Here is an 18612-nt window from a genome sequence, read left to right on the forward strand (position 1 = left end):
ATTGAGATGCTCAAGATTCTTAGTGTTTCTACAAATACCATAGTTTCTAAACTGTATTTGTGTTTCTTCGTCTTTGTAAGGAGTTGATCAAGACAAATGTGGCAAGATTGGCATACATTTTACTAAACTGTACATTTTTTCAGGCCACATAAAGTAATGACTAACAAACATACCCAAAATTTTGTCTTGCCTAACAGCCTGACCAGCTTTCATGCCAGCACAGTGACTACAAACGCTCATGGCAATGAAAAACCTAACTGCTTTGAAATTGTAAGTGAAGGTGTCCAGTATGTTATTTATGAATTTCAAAATCATGGTGGGATTTCAAACACTTGTACAATAAAGTTTTACAAAATTACTGTACATCCTGTGTTCCAGTCCAGCACTGAGATTCTTGGTCTTGAGAATAAAAAATACTCCTGTTCTGAAAGAAGTCTCATTTCTCACTTATTTTATTCAAAGTGCTAGCTTAGAAGAAATTTCATTTCATTGTTTTAGAGATTGGACTTTTTCCTTCTAAAGAAAAAAATGGTGTATGTTCTAACTGGAGTTGTTCAAACAACAACTATTTCAGTTCCAAGAAGAAAGTGCTGAGTTTTCAAAGAATTCTTCTTTTCCTGTCTTCAGATTGCTTTCCTTCAAAAAAATAATTGCTTTTTCCCGGGTATGGTTTAACTGAAAGCTAATTAATTTTTCCTCTCTTTCTGTTATAATTATACACTTCCCCTGATAAATGCAATAAGCTGAAGGGTACAAAAATGGTTAATCTTGCCCCAGTCTCGCTTCAAGGATTGTTACTACTGTTTACACGTTTCTTCCTCATGTATTGTCTTACTTGGATGCAGAGTGAGACTCCTTAGAAACGGATGTTCAGTAACTTTCCTGCAATTCAAGAGCTGAAGCCCGGTCTTGGCATACTTCCACGTATCCAGTAAAGTTTTAATTGCTCTGCAGAGCAATCAGCAATTAGCTCAGCTAGCTCTGAGCTAATCCTCACTGTGGTGCTTATGAAATGGAAACTCTTGGTGATGTGACATGAATACTCAGAAATATTTTAGGTAGATGGAAAACATGATTACTTAACATCAAAATACCTGAAACTTCTAGCTCTTGCTGGTGGGGTGATAGATGGCTGCCTTCATTAACCGGTGTGTGAGCACAATCATGTGTTAAAATCCAGTGCTTTTTCCAGGCTCCTGCGTTTTTCCATTAATTACTGAAATGTCTTCGGTTAATTGCGGAAGTGCCACCGACACCCAGGCAATGCCGTGAGCCTGGCGGCTGAGCCCGGGCACACGAGCGAGGCGCTCCTCACGGGGCTCCGCGCCATGTCTCCGTCAGGCGTCTTCCCTAGGCGCTCGTCCTCTCCATCGATGTCTCCGTCAGGCGTCTTCCCTAGGCGCTCGTCCTCTCCATCGATGTCTCCGTCAGGCGTCTTCCCTAGGCGCTCGTCCTCTCCATCGATGTCTCCGTCAGGCGTCTTCCCTAGGCGCTCGTCCTCTCCATGACCGCATTCGGAGGATTTTGATGATGCTGTGGAAAACACAACAGAACCTTCCCGGAACGGTCGCTCCGCGGCCCGGGCGGCGGCCGGGACGGTTTGGCGGCGCACCGAGGCGGAAGAGGGCGGACGCCAACGTGTCGGGGACGGCGGGGCGTGGCAGCGAGCGCGGGTCTGGCTCCTTTCCGTGTCCCGCGGCGCTACTCAGCCTTCCTCGGCTGCCCTTGAGCCCCTCCGGCCCTTCTCACCCCCCTCAGTGTCTCTCGGCTCCTCTCAGACCCCCTCTCACTCCCCTCTTCTGCCCTCATCTTCCCGGAGCTCCCCTGATATTCCCTCAGCGCCCCGCATCTCCCCTGGTCTCCCCTCAGCTGCCGCGGAGATGGATGACGAACCCGAGCGGACCAAGCGCTGGGAAGGAGGCTACGAAAGAACATGGTGTGTTCTTCCCCCCTCACCTCTCTCTCCTTTCTGGCGAAAGAGGAGGAAAAGCCTCCCCTCTGCCCACTGTAACAGTCTGTTCTGCCTAGGGAAATTCTTAAGGAAGACGAATCCGGGTCTTTGAAGGCAACCATCGAGGACATTCTGTTCAAGGCGAAGAGGAAAAGGTACGTGGTATGCTAACAGCACTGATTTGGTCAGTTAGAAGGGCTTGATCATCCCGAAACTGGTTCCTGTGGGATAAATTAACCATAAGCCATGCCTACAGGATGTCTTTATGGCCCTTTTCCTTAAGAGGGGCAGGTGCATGCGAGGAAAAATGATGAAAAATCAATTTTTATCTTTTAACACTGAATGTATACAGACTGTGTATCCCATGTGTATGCAAGCTGCAGGTCTTGATCTGATGAAAAGCTGCAGAGCACTGCAGCTGCAATCTGCATAACTTAGAGGAATCTTCCATCAGTGTTTTTTTTTTTTTTGTTTAGTATACCAATCAGAGAATCGCAGGATAGTTTAGGTTGAAAGGGACCTTAAAGATCATCTCACTCCAACCTGCCATGGGCTGGGACTCCTTTCATTGGACAGATTGGTCAGAGCCCCATCCAAACTGGCCTTGAGCTCTCCCAGGGATGGGGCATCCGCAGCTTCTCAAGGCAACCTGCTCCAGTGCCTCACTACCCTCGTGGTAGAAACATGTTTATCTCCAATCTAAATCAACCCTCTTTTAGCTAAAAACATTGCCCCTTCTCCTGTCACAGCAGAATCTACTTCTGGTATCACAGCTACAGATTTCTGTTTCAAATTTCAGAAAAATGGCTAGAAGAAAATCCTAAGTTTTATGTTATTTCAAGTTATGCTAGAACTTGATTTGTCAAGTTTGGATAAAATTTTAAAGCTTCATTAAACCTGGTAGTAAGAAATAGTTCTTATTTATTTTCTGAGAGTTGTGAAATCTGTGATTGATCTGTGGGGTTTTTCAGCATGAATAACTGTCTGCAGTTTGTTGCTTCTACGTTTTAGCTAGAAGTCTAGTATTGGATTTGTTTGGACTTTTGTTTTAGGAGCCATTCACTCATTTGAATTTGACTTAAAACCTTCTGTGTTTTGTTAGACTCTATGAACACCATGGACAAGTTCGGCTTGGAATGGTATGTTAATACCTTAAACCTCTTCTGTCCTTAGTCCAAAACTATTTGGCTGGAGGTGGTATGCCAGATCTGAAATACACTTCTGCTGGCCTGGCATACTTCGTCCCAAACCCTGTGCTTTCCGCTGTTATTTATTGGTTTTTTAAAGCATTCTTTGTTTTTTGGCAGTGTGTATGTGTAGCATGGCTCTTCAGGGTTGGAGGGTTGACACACAGGGTGTATTTGGCAGTGGAAGTCAGATCACATGTGCTCACACTGTCCATTTCTCTTCATGTGAAAAATGGACATGGTGGAAATGGGTTGTAAATAACCACATTGCTTTGTACAACACTGAGCATGTTCAAACTATGCATGTTTTGTAGCTTGTCATGAGAGGAGAATAACAGTGTGCATTTTTCAAAAGAAGGGGTTTTTTTATTTAAAAAAAAAAGGAAGAATGCATTACTTTTCAGTTGCTATTAATTATATCTCCTTATCTACTGAATCTTCCCTGTCAGAGGGAGGAAGTAGTGACTTTTTAAAGTAAATGGAATAATTAATTCATTTCAATACATATTCTGTGAGTGACTTTCACATATGGTGGAAATGCAGATGCGTCACCTTTACGTGGTTGTTGATGGATCAAGAACGATGGAGGACCAAGACTTAAAGCCAAACAGACTTACTTGCACTCTGAAGGTATTCCTGCACTCAAGTTTTTTCTTATTGAGCCACTGTTTCTCTATAAACTGGTTACATTTTGCATTTCAAAGAATTGCAGTCTCCTGTGTCTGCGTAGCCTCATCTCTCATCTCTACATTTGTCTCCTTATTTCTGCCTGTCACTTTCCTATTTTTTGAATAGTAAAATCTGTGTGGCATTATTTTGCCTTGCACATGTGCTTCTGTACAGCAAAAACACTTTGCACAGGCATATTATGGGAAGACACATTTGGAAACTATTGCCCAGATTAAGGGGATGACGTTCTCATTACACATCTAGAATTGGTTTGTATTTTTTTCTTACACTTGGGTTTTTTTATGAATTCTTACTTGAAAGGATGCTAGATGATTGTTGAACTGGATTGCTGTTTCAGATTGTGGGCATATTTCCACTGTATCTGGTATTGGTATTGAATATATATGAATGTATAATATTGAACTGTATACATTGTGTTCTGTGTGGTCTTCTTCAACAATACTTGAGCCTGAAGTCCTGCATTTTGATGGTTTTGTACAGAGTAGTGCTTTTTGGTGTATTGAAAACCTCCACTTGAAACAGCAGAAATCTAGAACTTTAACATAGGACATGAATAAAATAAGGGGGGTGTAGTTTCTGAAATCTCATTTAATTGATTACTTGGGATGAAGGGGGAGGGATAGGGTGAAAGAAGAATGGAAAGAAAAGGCTCATTCCCCCTTTTTGTGCTATTCAACTACTTTGTTTTGCTTTTTTAGTTTAGTAGATGTTTTGCATCTACTTAATGCATGTGTGTAATAAAAGTATAATTAGTTTTTAACTGCCTTAACTTTTCTTTATAGTTATTGGAATATTTTGTTGAAGAGTACTTTGACCAGAATCCTATTAGTCAGGTATGTACGACCATGCAAGAAACAAAAAGCAGAAAACTATTTTAAAAGGTAGTTTTGGTTATAACACTACCAAGTAAACTGTTTTCAATTTATGTATACCTTCCCATCCTTTATTCATCAGTCTAGTGAAATTCTTGTTTCTGCTTGTTTCTACAATATAAGTCTTAGAAGATTTCTTTTTGTACTTTTTGGCAAAAGTAATGAAAGTATGGGAGTGTTTATAAATTAATGCATGAAGTTGTGCTGCTGTTGTTACACTTGAAGTAAAACTTTTATTATAGCCTTGTATGATTAAACAATTCTGGTCCATAAAGACATAAAAAAAATACAGAAAAATTCTAAATAAACTCACTGTAAAACTTTCTAAGAAAAGTTTGGTCTTTTTTTTCCCTGTTTCAGATTGGCTTAATTGTAACCAAGAATAAAAGAGCTGAAAAAATGACGGAACTCTCAGGTAGGGAAGTAGTATTCTTTTCTTAAATTGCAGATGTTTTTGTCCTTTTCATTGGTGTTCTAAGCTGTGTCTGATACACTGCTGAAAAGTCATGTTATCATAATTAGTTTTAATTTAAATGATAAATTATTGCAAGTTGTTTGAAACCATAATCTACATTCTGATCTGCTTTGATCCAGAATCGTCGTTGTGTGCTTGTTTGTGATCAAGTTTCAACCAGAATGCAAGTCTGATATGTTCTGGTTTTCCTATAGTTAATTTTCTACCCTGTTCGTTAATTTTGTATGTTACAACATCTGTGGTTTTTGTGAGATCTGATCAGATGTTAAGAAGTCAAGGTTTGTTTGGTTCCTGCCTGCTGTTAGGCCAGTCTCTATGGCTTCAGCAGGTTTCATGGGGGAAATTGGGGATCAACCAATCTTTGAACCATGTTTTGAGGATAACAGAGTGTCCTGGTTTAGGGCAAATTTGTTAAAGAATCTGCAAAGGAGGGCCCCTCCAGAAAGCAAAACCCACACGGCCCCTCCCCCCAACTGGTTCGGGAAAAAAATCCTTGGAGAGAGGTGGAAAGAACCTGTTTATTTGACTGGCACAGCACCCCCCAGCACACAAAATGAACAATACCCGATGACACCCTCTGAGAAAGATGACAAAATCAGAAAGTCTCTTTCGGGGGTGGTTGCTCTGTTCTCAGTCCCTGCGGCGCTGGGGCAGCTGCTGCAGCCGAACGGTGTTGCCGGGTCCCAGTCCGGAGCAGGTTCGAGATGGTCACAGAAGCAGGAGAGGAGAAATGGTCCAGGAAGGAATGTGGACTGTTTAGCTAGAACTAGCTAATAAGCAGAGGCCAAAGCAGAGCAGAAGCAAGAGCAGAAAAGGGAGCAATCAAAGCAGCAAGCTGAAAAGCAAGAAGTGAAAAACAGCCCTATGTACTGCCCGTCTCTGTGTCCCTGATAAGAGAAACCCAAACAAAACTTCCACTCTTCAGAGCCGGTCTTAAAGGCACAGAACAGATGAATGGGGATACAAGCATCATAACGTCACCCCAGGACACAGAGGAAACAAAACTCTCTTTCTGTTTGTGGGAGATGTCACGCTCATGTTGAGTGCTTAATGATACCCAACAATGATTTTACTCTTTTTGGCTTCTAAACTTTCTAGCATCTGAGTGCGTATGGAGTAAAAGTCTTTTTTACTCTTTTCTGCATTCTGATCAAAATACCAATTTCTAAGGAAAAATACAGACCTGCCTCTGAAACCAGTTCCTGTTGTACAAGTACACTTCATTACATATGCACTTTAAACATTTCTGTTCTTTAACTTGTATCAGTTAAATTGATTTCATTTTTTCACTTACAGGAAACTCAAAAAAGCATGTAACTGCTCTGAAGAAAGCAGTGGATATGAACTGCAGTGGAGAGCCTTCTCTATATAATTCCCTAAATTTGGCCATGCAGACTTTAAAGTTAGTATATACAAGGAGTTGGTTTTTTTTTTTTTTTTTTGTTTTCTTTGTGATTGTGGCTTTTGAGAGGCAGAGACAGAATTTTTTCTAAGTAGCATGTTGCATCATGCTGACTTGAGTCTTTAAAAGGCGACTCTCCTCTTACAATACAAATCATTAATTTAAATACTCCAGTAGTGCAGAAGTTTATCTTCTACCACTAGATGCTTGTATTTAGGGTTGTGTTTCTTACAGAAATGAAATTTGAAAACCAAGTTGATTATGGTATGTAGATATTGTGATGAAATATTACTCTTTATTACTGAAGGGCTGCAGTATGAGAGAGATCATAGTTAGGGGTTAATAATGTAAGAGAACAGGAAAAGAAACAGTATTGTGTCACAATAAACTTGAGAGAGTTTTGGCATACTTTAGAAAGATCAGTTTTCAGGTAGGATAGATTCAGAGCACTTTTTTGCAATGTGAGGTATTGAGATGCATCCCAGTTTGTGGAAAACTGAAAAAGAATTACAGCTAAAGATACTGACTGAACAAAGCGGATAATCAGTGTCATGAAAAGCCATTTAAATACTAGCAGGAAGAGAGTTTTCAACTAAGAACTACAAGTAATTAGAAGTAATGGATTTACACTTAAAAACTGATTAGAGCTTTTTAAGAAGTCAGGAAGATTTACTACAGTGTGCTAGTTTGGAGATTAATTTTACATGTGAGTTTGGCTAAGGTACAAAGGATTCATTACAGGAAATAATCAGGTAACAACTACCCAATTAAATACTGTATTTTAGATATTGGAAAGTTTGGCTTTCAGAAGGTGAAAATCTGGTGCTCGGACAAGGATCTTACCACAGTTTGTAGAGGACTTCATATTGTGTCATCTTCTGACTTCAGCACACTAAGGTCCTTGGAGATGTTATCATACATATAGTTCATTGTGCATAAGTAAATTAACTGTGTACTTTCCTTAGGCACATGCCAGGACATACAAGCAGAGAGGTTTTGGTAGTCCTCAGCAGTCTGACGACATGTGATCCAGCCAACATCTATGACCTAATTAAGGTACAGAACTGAAGTTTCACTACTGCATTGAACATCCAAGCTGCTGGACAAAAGACAGGCAGTTGCAGTGTTATCACCAATAAATTTTCATTTAAGACTTAAACGTTTTTACTGTTTCTTGTTCTGCACATGAATTGAGTATGCTTTTTTTTTCTCTATTTTAAGTGTTTAAAAGCAGTAAAGATCAGAGTATCTGTCATCGGCCTAAGTGCTGAAGTTCGAGTTTGTACAGTACTTGCCCGAGAAACTGGTGGTATGTATCTGAAGTTCAGTAATTATATTACTAACACAGGTTTAAAATCAAAATCAAGTAATTTGTTATATATTTATTGCCCCTTTTTGTAATTTTTAAGGATAAATATTTCCCATTTTGCTGGCAGAAAATTAAAGAGTTGCCCAAATACACAAAATATACAGTAGTAAGTGAAATTACTAGCAGCTGGTAGCTGCTGCTCTAGAGAGAAAAAATACATATATTTGCAAACCTTTTGTCCCATATATAAAGCTATGTGGTGTGAAACTTCATCAGTGTAACATGTTAATATCCATTGCTACAGTGGTAACTCTTGCAGTATGGTTACTACAGTTCAATGTTGAAGAAAAAGCTCTGTGTCTTCATATCTAACTTAACATTCTGTTATTACTAGTTTTAAAACTTGTCATTTAGGGTAGCATTAACAGGGCTGCGTTTTAGGAAGAGGTTTGGATAAATTGTATTTTCTACCTAAGTTGTTTTCTGTCATTTGGAGTATATGTTTGTATTTTTTTTTGGCTCGTAACCTGATAGTAAGGCATCTCTTTGTCTGTGACAGGAACATACCACGTTATTTTGGATGAAAGTCATTATAAGGAACTGCTGATGCACCATGTCAGTCCTCCACCTGCCAGTTCAACTTCTGAGTGCTCCCTTATTCGAATGGGTAGGATATGGATTTGTCAAACTCCTAGCGTGAGATTTTTTCTTTTTCTTTAATTGCCTCTTCTGTGTTAAGGCAATACAAATAGTAAGACATGTAGTAAAGACATTGTGTAATTTATTTTTGTTTTAACTTTTATTTTGCTAGATTGATGTTATTCCTGCATTGTAGTCAGCTTTTAAATAAAGCTTATTAAGTAAGACAAATTACTGAACAGAATTTGGAAACAATGAAGTGGAAAGATATTGATGGCACAGTGATTGTTATAAATTTAATACTTAGAAATGAAGGGTGAAAAACTACTATTTCTCCCTCTGCTTTTTTCCCTGCAGAAGGCAACTATTACAACTATTAATTGATTTAGGAACCGTGGGTAGTACACATTAGCAACTTCTTGAGTGTTCTTTCAAGAAGTAGATTACCTTTTCTTTTCTTGATCTGTTTCTCAATAAATTTAAGCTTGGAGTTAAACCAGTATAGGAACTGTAATGCTAAAGTAGAGTATTGAGTTCTCACTTTCATCCATCCTTTTCATAGATAAGAATGCATGTATTTTTATGTCTAGGTATAAATAATGAAAAGGTTTACTTCTCGTAGGTAAAGCCTGAGCAGCAGTTGAAAAAACCAACTTCTCACCTCTCATGATCTGTAAAAAATAAATGATACAAGGAAAGAAAGAAAGAAAGAAAGATATCAGTCTCCAAAAAGTCCTGTAGTCTCATGTATCATATACTGCACTTAGAAAGTGAATATAGGCTGGATGAATGCTTACAAAAATATTTCCTCCTTAATTAGAAACTATTGTTTAAGTGAACATTTGTATGCTGCTCACTCTACTTTCCTACCATTTCAGATATTTTATATTTTAACTGTTCTTCTAAAATGGGGTTCCAGTGCACTTCAGTTAACACAAAGTCTATGGCAAAGACATTTTTTCAGCTGAGGGGAAGTCAGAGAGGTGTGGGTGTAGGTAGAAACCTTTGGGAAGAATTTGATATAGCAAGAGTGTATCAGTTCTCCTGTAATAACAAATGGGAAAGAAAAAGGTCTGAATATCTAGAATAAACTTTGAACTTCTTCGTTGAAGTAAGAAATGAACACGTTACTGCATGTTTAAAATTTTTGCTATGGGATGTGTTTCTCTTCAGGTTTTCCTCAGCATACTATTGCTTCTCTATCTGATCAAGATGCGAAGCCTTCCTTTAGCATGGCGTAAGTAGCATTGATTAGAATTCAATGAACTGATATGAATTCTATATTAATTAGTCATATTTAGAAAATCTGCTCAACAGTGAAAGTATTGCAAAATAATCTGAAAAAAGACTAAGCCATGTCTTGTGACTTCTTAGTAGACATTTTATTTCCATTAGTAGCTCCAGTATTAAAAGTATCCTCTGTTAAATATGTGTTTTTAAATTTGCATTTAAGTTTTTTCAAGGTAGTAAATGGTACTTAGTTCTGTTACACAGTGATTGGGGCACACAGGTGTTACAAGGTGTTGAGTAATTACTTGCAGCTCTTGATTTAATTACTGCTATCATTATAAAAGATAATTATGAGGATGGAAGAGTATTATCTGAATGAAGTATTTTTTATGTATTTCTTAACATGACTTTAAAGGGAAGTTTAAAGTAGAGGCCTCATTTGATGACTGTACCACTGCACTTCTCAATGAAAAGAGTCATTGTTTTCCAGGGTGATAGGGGAGTCTGAATTTCAGAATGAAACAACATCTAACAGCAGTGTGCTATTTGAAAGAATAGTTACCATGTGCATCTTAGAGGCAATAGAATGTTTTTGTCTCTAAAAAGAAACAAGCATGCAGTTATTGTTCATATCTTTATTTTTAAAGATTGGCTCCTTTACATGGAAATATTTGGTCTTTGGTTCCTGTGAGAAAATGTGGTCACTGATATCTGTCCATATCAATTGTTTTCTGACACTTATACATTAAACTGTTACATGCAATCTAGTGAAACTTTTTAAATTATTTGATGTGAAAACATTATTTGTACTTATGTAGTAGCATTGTATTATTTCTTAAGTACTGAATTGTTTCTTTCTGCTGTAGGCAATTGGAAAATAACAGTGACCCAGGTCTTACACTGGGTGGATATTTTTGTCCTCAGTGCAGAGCCAAATACTGTGAGCTTCCTGTGGAATGCAAAATCTGTGGTGAGTAGTAAGAAGAGGTGAGCAGATGAATCAAGAGTTCATGATAAGAGAGTTAAGGGGTAGAAAAATTCAGCTATACTTATTTTAAGTCCTGCATTTCTGTGACCTGGGATGTCAGCTTCATAGAAATGTCTCTCAGGACTGTACCTGTAACAGTAAAGGTGTATCATATTCGTTGGTATAAGGAATATACCTAAGGCAAAATAGGGAAGAGAGGTGATGCACATGGGAATGATAACTTCTCAAGAAGCCTCATTTAACTTAACACACTCATGTTTCAGAGTTCTCAGTGCAAGGCCATGAAAATAGAGTGCTTTGGAGCAGGAGGACAGAAGTACTCTCCTCTCCATGTGTATGTGCGTGGAAGATTTCCAAGTTGAGCCCAAGGGCAATCTGCACAGTGACACAAGACAGGCTGTAGAGTTGTAAACGGGGCCCTTTGGTCTTGCAAATGTTAAAGGACTGTGCAAGCAATGGTGCCTCTCTCCATTGCTCCTAGTGAGGGTGGGAGGGAGGATTAGTGTGGTTTATAATACTAATATTGTGAGGGGGTGCTGTTCTCCTGGCTTCCAGAGGCATATGACTGAAACACAGTAGGTATTACCAGGATGCCTGTATTTGGCAACAGGATGATATAATTATGGGTTTGGATCACTTTATCCTAGTTTAATTTCAAGTTTTTCCCACCGGCATGAGTTTCATTCCAGCAAGGGGATAGTGTAACTGGAGAAATCCTGTGTATCTGCAGTGGATTCTCCACAGCTGCAGTGATCAGGACAACAAGTTTGGACATGTACAGTACGAGTGAGTGAGTGAGACATTTGTGCCAGCCCGTGCCCCACCTGTTCTCATGGTGTAACCCCAGCTGTCAACTCAGCCCCACACTATCCCACACCCTGGTGAGATGGGGAGAGAATCAGAAGAGTAAAAGTGAGATAACTCACAGGTGGCATTAAAGGCAATTGGAAAGTTACGGCAATAGCTATGCACACAAGACAAGCTAAGTAAGTAATTCATTCACCACTTCCCATCAGTAGAATCTCCAGGAAAGCAGGACTCTGTCATGGGTAACAGTTACTTGAGAAAGTAAATGCCATCATCCTGAGCGTTTTCCCCTTTCCACCTTTTCCACCCAGCTTTATAGGCTGAACATGATGCCACATGGTGTGGCATATCCCTTTGTTCTCTTGGTGCACTGTTGACTGCAATCCTGACTGTATCCCCTCCCAATGCCTTGTGCAGCCCCGAGCCTACTCATGGGTGGAGTGAGAAACAGAAAGGGCCTTCTTGATTGTGTGTAAACACTGCTCAGCAGTAAAGGAAACACTCCTGCCTAATCAACCTTATTTCCAGCATAGATCCAAAACACAGCCACATGATAGTTAGTGTGACAAAAACTAACTGTTTTAAAACCAGCAGACCAGTGTTAGCTGAGATGGGACTGTGGCGTGGTTTTGGCAGTAGTAGAGCAAGCTGTAGTAGAGCTTTGTAGCAGGGCATCATTTTAGCTGGTGGTGTGATACAGCAGAGCCATCATTGCCAAAAGGAGCTTCCTAACTTCACCACTGTGTGTTGTAAATGTATTTCTGAAGGCTGAGTTAAACCTTTTCAGTAGAAATTTTATCAATTTGCTTGTTCCTTGTGTTTGGATTTAAAACTGGATTACAAGTTTAGGTAATGGAACGAGTAATTTTACTTTTTAAAGTTCTTAGAAGCTGTCAACCGCTGAAAATAAATTAAATAAATTTATTTATTTATTTAATTTATTATATTTTTAATTAAATAAAATTAAAAATATTATTTTTCCTTTTTACCTTATTTTATACAGAAAAGCTTTTCAGTACATCTTTCCTTGTAACAATTTTGGTGTCTGTTTGCAGGTCTTACGTTAGTGTCTGCACCTCACCTGGCTCGGTCTTACCATCACTTGTTTCCTTTAGATGCCTTTCAGGAAGTTCCACTGGAAGAATACAAAGGGGAACGGTATGCAAATCTTACTTGTGATAATGAGTGTGCTTGTAGATTCCATAACTTTTTTGTCACAAAAGTAAGAATAGCTAGCAACAGCTTCTTTGCTGCTGGAGATCCTGGGTGTTTGGGTGGTGTGGGGCATCTCTGGCATTAAGAAGTACTTGTAGTTTCCATGATCTGTTTCCATGAGTTCAGTTGAATAGGTGAAGTAATTGCCAGAAATTGTTACTATGTATGAGATCTTTTTAAAACATTGATTTACACAGTTTTGACTCCTTTTTTTTCAGTTAAAATATAATATTTTGCTTTTAGGTATTGTCAAGGCTGCCAGGGAGAAATGAAAGATCAAAATGTAAGTATGTTGAAAGGCATTGTAACTTGCATTGAGGGGTGTGAGAAATAGAGATGATCCTTTAGAATTACATTCTAAACACCAGAAGAATACTTATGAAAATTAATGTCATGGTTAATTAGACTTAGGTGTTAAACAGTCACAATTTATGGACTGCAAAGTCTGTAGAAGTGTGGGAAGTAATTTCCTAGGGAGCTGCATAAAAAAAAGCTTCCCATTTGGAAGCATTTACACTCAACCATTTGGAAGCATTTACAGTGACCTGAGCTCAAGCCTGCGAATACATTTGCTGCCAGAAGATTTAATTCAGTTGAGTTTCTGTGATGCTAGCAGTGCAGTCTGTTTACATTATCATGATAATGTAACTGTTGCCCTACTGTAGTGCGATGATGATAAGTTCTGCTAATTTGACTTGTCTTTCTATCCTTCCCACACAGGTGTACATATGCAAAGTGTGTCAGAACGCGTTTTGTGTGGAATGCGATCTGTTTGTTCATGATTCGCTGCACTGCTGTCCTGGCTGTATTCACGAGCACCCTGCTCCTGTATCTGTATGATCTCATATCTTCTTAAATTGCTGTATCTTTGTCATTCTTGCATGAATCTAATTAGTTTATTCAGCCATCGCTCTAACTGATGCACCTCTGAACAAGATGATTACAGAGGGACGAACAGTGGAGTAGGAGCAAATGTTAATTTTTAAATTTTTTTATTACTTCTAATATATGAATTATCTGTATCTATTTTTTGTTCTTGTCTAAAGAACTGTGGCTTTTTCCAGCAGTTATTATAATAACATGTATATTTGTAAATGTGAAAGTGATAAAACTGCTTTTTATGATAATGTGATGATTCATCTTCATTTCATTACTTGTTCAAAAGGAAGCCCTGAAAATACATTTTACACATCTGTTGTTCCAAACTTTTGGTTTTGGCAGATGGTGGATTTCTGTAGATCTGTCTTGGTTTGAAAAGACAGATGTCTACTGAGGAAGGCAGGAGCCTCTCTTGAAATGGAAAATGTAAACCCTCTCCCTCTGTATTACTACAATTTTGAGATTAATGACCTCTCAGGCAAAGATATGAGAGTAGGAATAACAGTTCTTTATTAGGAAAAATAGAAATAAAAAAAGGAGAAATACAAAAACCACTGACAGGGTCAGAATATGACCTGACACCCAATGGGTCAGGGTGTTGGTAGCAGTCTGATTGAATGGTGGCTGCAATCCTCCTGCAGTGACAGGTGTGATTCTGTTGGAGCAGGGATCCTGTAGAAGGGTGCAGTTTTCCTCTGACGGTCCAGTCAGGCCTGGTATACCTCTGGGAATCCAGTGGGAAGAGTGTCCTGGGTTGACTATATGATGCTTTTATCCCAAATCGTCTCATTCTGTTTATGTTGAATAATAATAATTTTGTACCTTTAAGAGTGTTACAGAGAGTGAAGGGGGGAGAGAAGAAGCGCGTAGTTTGTTTTCAGACACTGCACTCACTCCTCCACATTCCTGCTCCTGGACTGTGTTGTCTGCGGACAGACAGCGGGAGAGAGCTCTTCTTTTGCTTTTTAGTTAGTGTTAGCTAGCTGAGGCAAAGAAGTTCCCTGGACTGTTTTTTTTTCCTTTTTCTTCAGACCTCTTGAAACTGCTCTGGACTGAACACCCAGGAGAGCACCGGCAGCTGCAGCTGTGGCCCACTGGGCCAGGCCTGGCTTGCCAGTGCAATTCCAGCACCGGAGGGACTGATCGGAGACTGAGTGAGCTGAGCTTCAACCCGGGGTTTTCTCAGTTTGTCATCTCTTTTAGAGTGGCAAGGGGTCTCATTGTTTTGATATTGTTTTGGTCTTACTGTTTAATAAACAGTTTTTTTCCACCTTTCTCCAAGGAGGTATTTTTCCTCCCAGACCAGTTGGGGGGAGGGGCCGATTGGATCTGCTTTTCCCACTGGAGCTCCTTTGGGGGATTCTTCCCCAAATTTGCTCTAAATCTGGACAAAGAGGCTGCCTGTTGTGTTCTCAGATTGTATTTCGGAAGGAATGCTTGGCTCCGCGAAGCATCTCACAATGGGATGATGTGATTTCATCAGTCATGCAGTGAGACTCAATGCCCCATTAACAGAGGATATTTCCTGGAGAGAGGATTGGCTGTGGAAGAGATAAAGAAAATGCCCAATTAACAGACAATAACTGTCCCACTTCTAAAAGATGGCAATAGAATACACACCCCCAGCTGCATCTTGGATTTGCAACCTAAGACAAGATCAAAATACTCTTTTCAAGAATTTGACAAAGATGGTTTTAAGCAATTAATTGGTGGTCATTTCATGTAATAATTTGAAGTATTATGAGTATTCACCTTGCAGTTCGGTAAGGCAGCTCAAATACAGCTGTTATTAATGTGGTGAAAACATATTTTAGGTTTTAATGGTGCAACTCAAAGCTAACTGAATTCTATTACTCCTGTGTCTGGGTTAAGTTTCATTTTTTTTTGTAGGAGGGTAAGGTTGGTGAAAGGCTGAGAACTTGCAAAAGGGCAATACTTGAGTTAATGCAAACTATTGTTTGGTGGAGTCAGTGTTAAAGACAAAAAGACACGCTGTTTGGTTCTGAAGCTATACTGAATTGACAGACGTGCGTGTCATCTTCTCTCCTTGGCTAAACCCTAGAGCAACGGTAAAGTAGGTGCAGGAGGGGAAGTGTCTATCCTCACCTGAACTTTGAAGAGTAGAAATTGAGACAAATGCAAGACTGCCATTTTGCAGTGTCTGTTCAAAGTGTTTTTGCAGCTTGAACCTGTGAGAATTGTGATGTGCTACACCTCAGTAAAAGGAAGTTACAGGTGCAGTGTCTGAAGCAATACATCACAATGGGTTTTCTTGAGTTACCTTGTAATGATGGTAAATATATCAGTGACTGAGTTGCTCTGGGTGTATATGACTTAATTTTTGAGCTTTTTTTTTTTTGTCAGATTGGAAATGACAATATGACAGCTGAAACTTAACACAGAAACAAGCAACAAACCCAAACCTCTCATCTTATGTTAGTTCAATTTTTCATGCTCACTTCATATAAGTTATACATGCTACTTTTCACTTAACTTCAGGAAGTTTTCATTCAATTGTTAGTAAGCTGTTTCTATGCTTTTTCTACTGATAGTGCCTGCTTGCTGGATAGAGTGCAGTCATTCTCTTGTGTTGTCAGAAAAATTACTGTTGAGCATCTGCATCTCGTTTTGTGCTGAGTCAGACAATCCCTATATAAACAGTTGGTGCTGTCAGGTGGTTGCAGTCCTATTACTAAAAACTAGCAGAAAAAGGAATTGAATGTTCTGGTCTAACAGGCCACTCCAAGCTCTGAGCATCTGGCTCTTATATATTCTGATGCTGGTGACAGCCTCTTGAGACAGCGTTTTCTGGTAATATTTTCATCTTTGCAGTCAGTATTTTGTAATGGAAATAAAAGGGATTTGTCAGAACACTTCTCTTGTTAGATACCAAAATAACATACTCCTATCCAGCTTCTATTAATGAAGGTAAAAACTGTGTTGGTGTTGCAGTTGTATACTCCATTATCAGCTTGTGATCACAGCAATAATTTGGTTTGTTCTTTCCTACCCTTCTCATTGGTAGAACAGTTCAAACCAGAAAAATCAGCTTCTGAAAAATCTCTACTAAGGCAGTATTTCTCTTGTGTATAAAGACTTCAATCTGTATCATGTGTATTTAAAGCATCATGGAGGAAATCTTCCCTCCACCTGTTCTCTTTGGCTGGGATTCACTGGCTCTCAAGTCTTCCTTGCTTGTGGGAAATTCCAACCTTCTTAATTCTTGTTTATTTCCTTATTTATTCTATCTGCCATAAGATCAATCAATGAGGTTATTAGGAGACCTGTGAGAAATTCTTGTAGGTCTTGAAGATGTGTAAAAGGTTTCAGACTTAAAAGTGCTAAAGGAAGGCACCCTGTGGTGCTGTTGAGGATGCAGCTGTGGCAAGAATTTTTGAGCCTAGAGAGTGCTGCCATGTGGAAAGGAGAGGATTTCAAAAAGGCAAGAGCCATCACTTTCCTTCCAGTTTTAATTTTCTTTGTAGGAATAGAAGTTTCCCTCTGCAGCAACACTCATAGCTAATTTCCAAGAGTGGAAATGGTGCAAATGCATTCATTAGTATAGGAGTGACAGAGGACCCCCACTGGAGCTGGTGAATGCCTGAAGGAGGCTGTAACCCTGGAAGGTCCACACTGAAGCAGATTCTGTGCCCCACGTAGTCCTGGAGCAGGTGTGCTGGCAGAACTTGTGACCCTGTTGGGGATTCATGCTGGAGCATGAACATCTTGAAGGACTGACTGTACCTTGTGGAATAGACTGGATGCACACCAGAGCAGTCCTTTAAGAACTGCAGTTCTTGAGAAGCAGAGTCCCACAGTGTGGAGTCCCACATTGTAGAAGTTCATTGAGGACTGTCTCCCATGGGAGGGACCATCCTAGAGTCAGGGAAAAGTGTGAGGAGTCCTCCCCAATGGAGAAGGAGCAGTAGAGTTGTGTGATGATTTGATCACAGCCCTCATTTCTCTGCACTGCTGGGGGGATGGAGGTAGAGAAAATTTTAAGTGAAGTCCATGAAGAAGGCAAGGGTGGGAGGAAGTTGTTTCAAGATTTGGGTTTATTTCTCATTAACCTACTTTAATTCGGTAGCAAATTAATTTCCCCTGTTTAAGTCTGTTTTGCCCAACAGTAACTGGTGAATAATTATTTGCCTGTCCTTATCTTGACCCACAAGCCTGTCATTGTGTTTCCTCTCCCCTGTGCAGCTTTGGTGGGCACCTCTTGTCCAGCCAGGGGCAACTCACCACAGTAATTTTTCAAAATACAGTAGGACTGGGAGTATTTTATTATGATCTCAGCACGTTTTGGTTTGGGATTTGGATGAGAGAGAGGAATGTGACTTTTATAGCCAGTAAAGAAAAATAGATTTGAGATCCTGGATTTAGAATCACTTTCTTAAGGATGAATTTGTTTGGCAAATGTTATAAATCTTTATGATCCCTCAATAACTTGAGAAAACATAGCTCTTTAGACTTATAGGGAGCAGAATTTGAATATATATAGCTGAACTGCAGACATCTGTTACATTCTGAACCATTGCAGAGCAAAGTATTTTCTATCATTGTCTTACCACAATACTAATAATAACCTGACAGAATTGTATGTTTTGCCACCTGTTTTTCCCTTAGTCTAAGCAGAAATTCAAAATGTGCTATCAGCAGTCAGTAATGGCTTTGAGATGGAAGAATTAAGATTGAGAGGTGTATTGGTTCACTGAGGCCACTCTAGGTTTTTAAGCTACAGGCTGAAGTTCTTTGGATCTGCTAATTGCCTGTGTCGTCTTGCTCAAATCTCATGTTTCTTCTTTCCCTCCATTTTGGTTGTAACACCTTCTTAGTAGTTGCTATTGTCATTGTAAAGGCACCAGTCAATTTGAGTTCACAGCAATTTCAGTTTGGCTAATCAGATTTAATAATACACCTGTTGATACTGTCTCTGCAGTTGCCTTATCTCTTCTTACTAAGCTAAAA

General features: G+C 39.4%; 1 protein-coding gene across 1 annotated transcript; it reads left to right on the forward strand.

Annotated features, from left to right (window-relative positions):
• The first annotated feature begins 1651 nt into the window (after positions 1–1651).
• Positions 1652–14920, forward strand: GTF2H2 (general transcription factor IIH subunit 2). The gene is made up of 16 exons (XM_063180944.1): positions 1652–1936; positions 2029–2106; positions 3054–3090; positions 3682–3768; positions 4611–4661; positions 5061–5115; positions 6472–6577; positions 7543–7633; positions 7799–7886; positions 8446–8553; positions 9699–9762; positions 10622–10725; positions 12606–12708; positions 13009–13048; positions 13486–13599; positions 14676–14920. The coding sequence occupies exons 1-16, from the start codon at positions 1881–1883 to the stop codon at positions 14682–14684; spliced, it is 1191 nt and encodes a 396-aa protein (XP_063037014.1). The 5' UTR covers positions 1652–1880; the 3' UTR covers positions 14685–14920.
• The last annotated feature ends 3692 nt before the right edge of the window (positions 14921–18612 follow it).

This window comes from Melospiza melodia, chromosome Z (genome assembly GCF_035770615.1).
Source record: "Melospiza melodia melodia isolate bMelMel2 chromosome Z, bMelMel2.pri, whole genome shotgun sequence".
Taxonomy (NCBI): domain Eukaryota; kingdom Metazoa; phylum Chordata; class Aves; order Passeriformes; family Passerellidae; genus Melospiza; species Melospiza melodia.

What these genes read in the sequence shown, in the direction of transcription:
- GTF2H2 (XM_063180944.1), top strand. Translation starts at nt 1,881, where the DNA reads ATGGATGACGAACCCGAGCGGACCAAGCGCTGGGAAGGAGGCTACGAA. An exon ending in TTGGCCATGCAGACTTTAAA is followed by an intron (nt 6,578 to 7,542) that starts GTTAGTATATAC and finishes TACTTTCCTTAG; the next exon opens with GCACATGCCAGGACATACAA. An exon ending in TGTGGAATGCAAAATCTGTG is followed by an intron (nt 10,726 to 12,605) that starts GTGAGTAGTAAG and finishes GTCTGTTTGCAG; the next exon opens with GTCTTACGTTAGTGTCTGCA.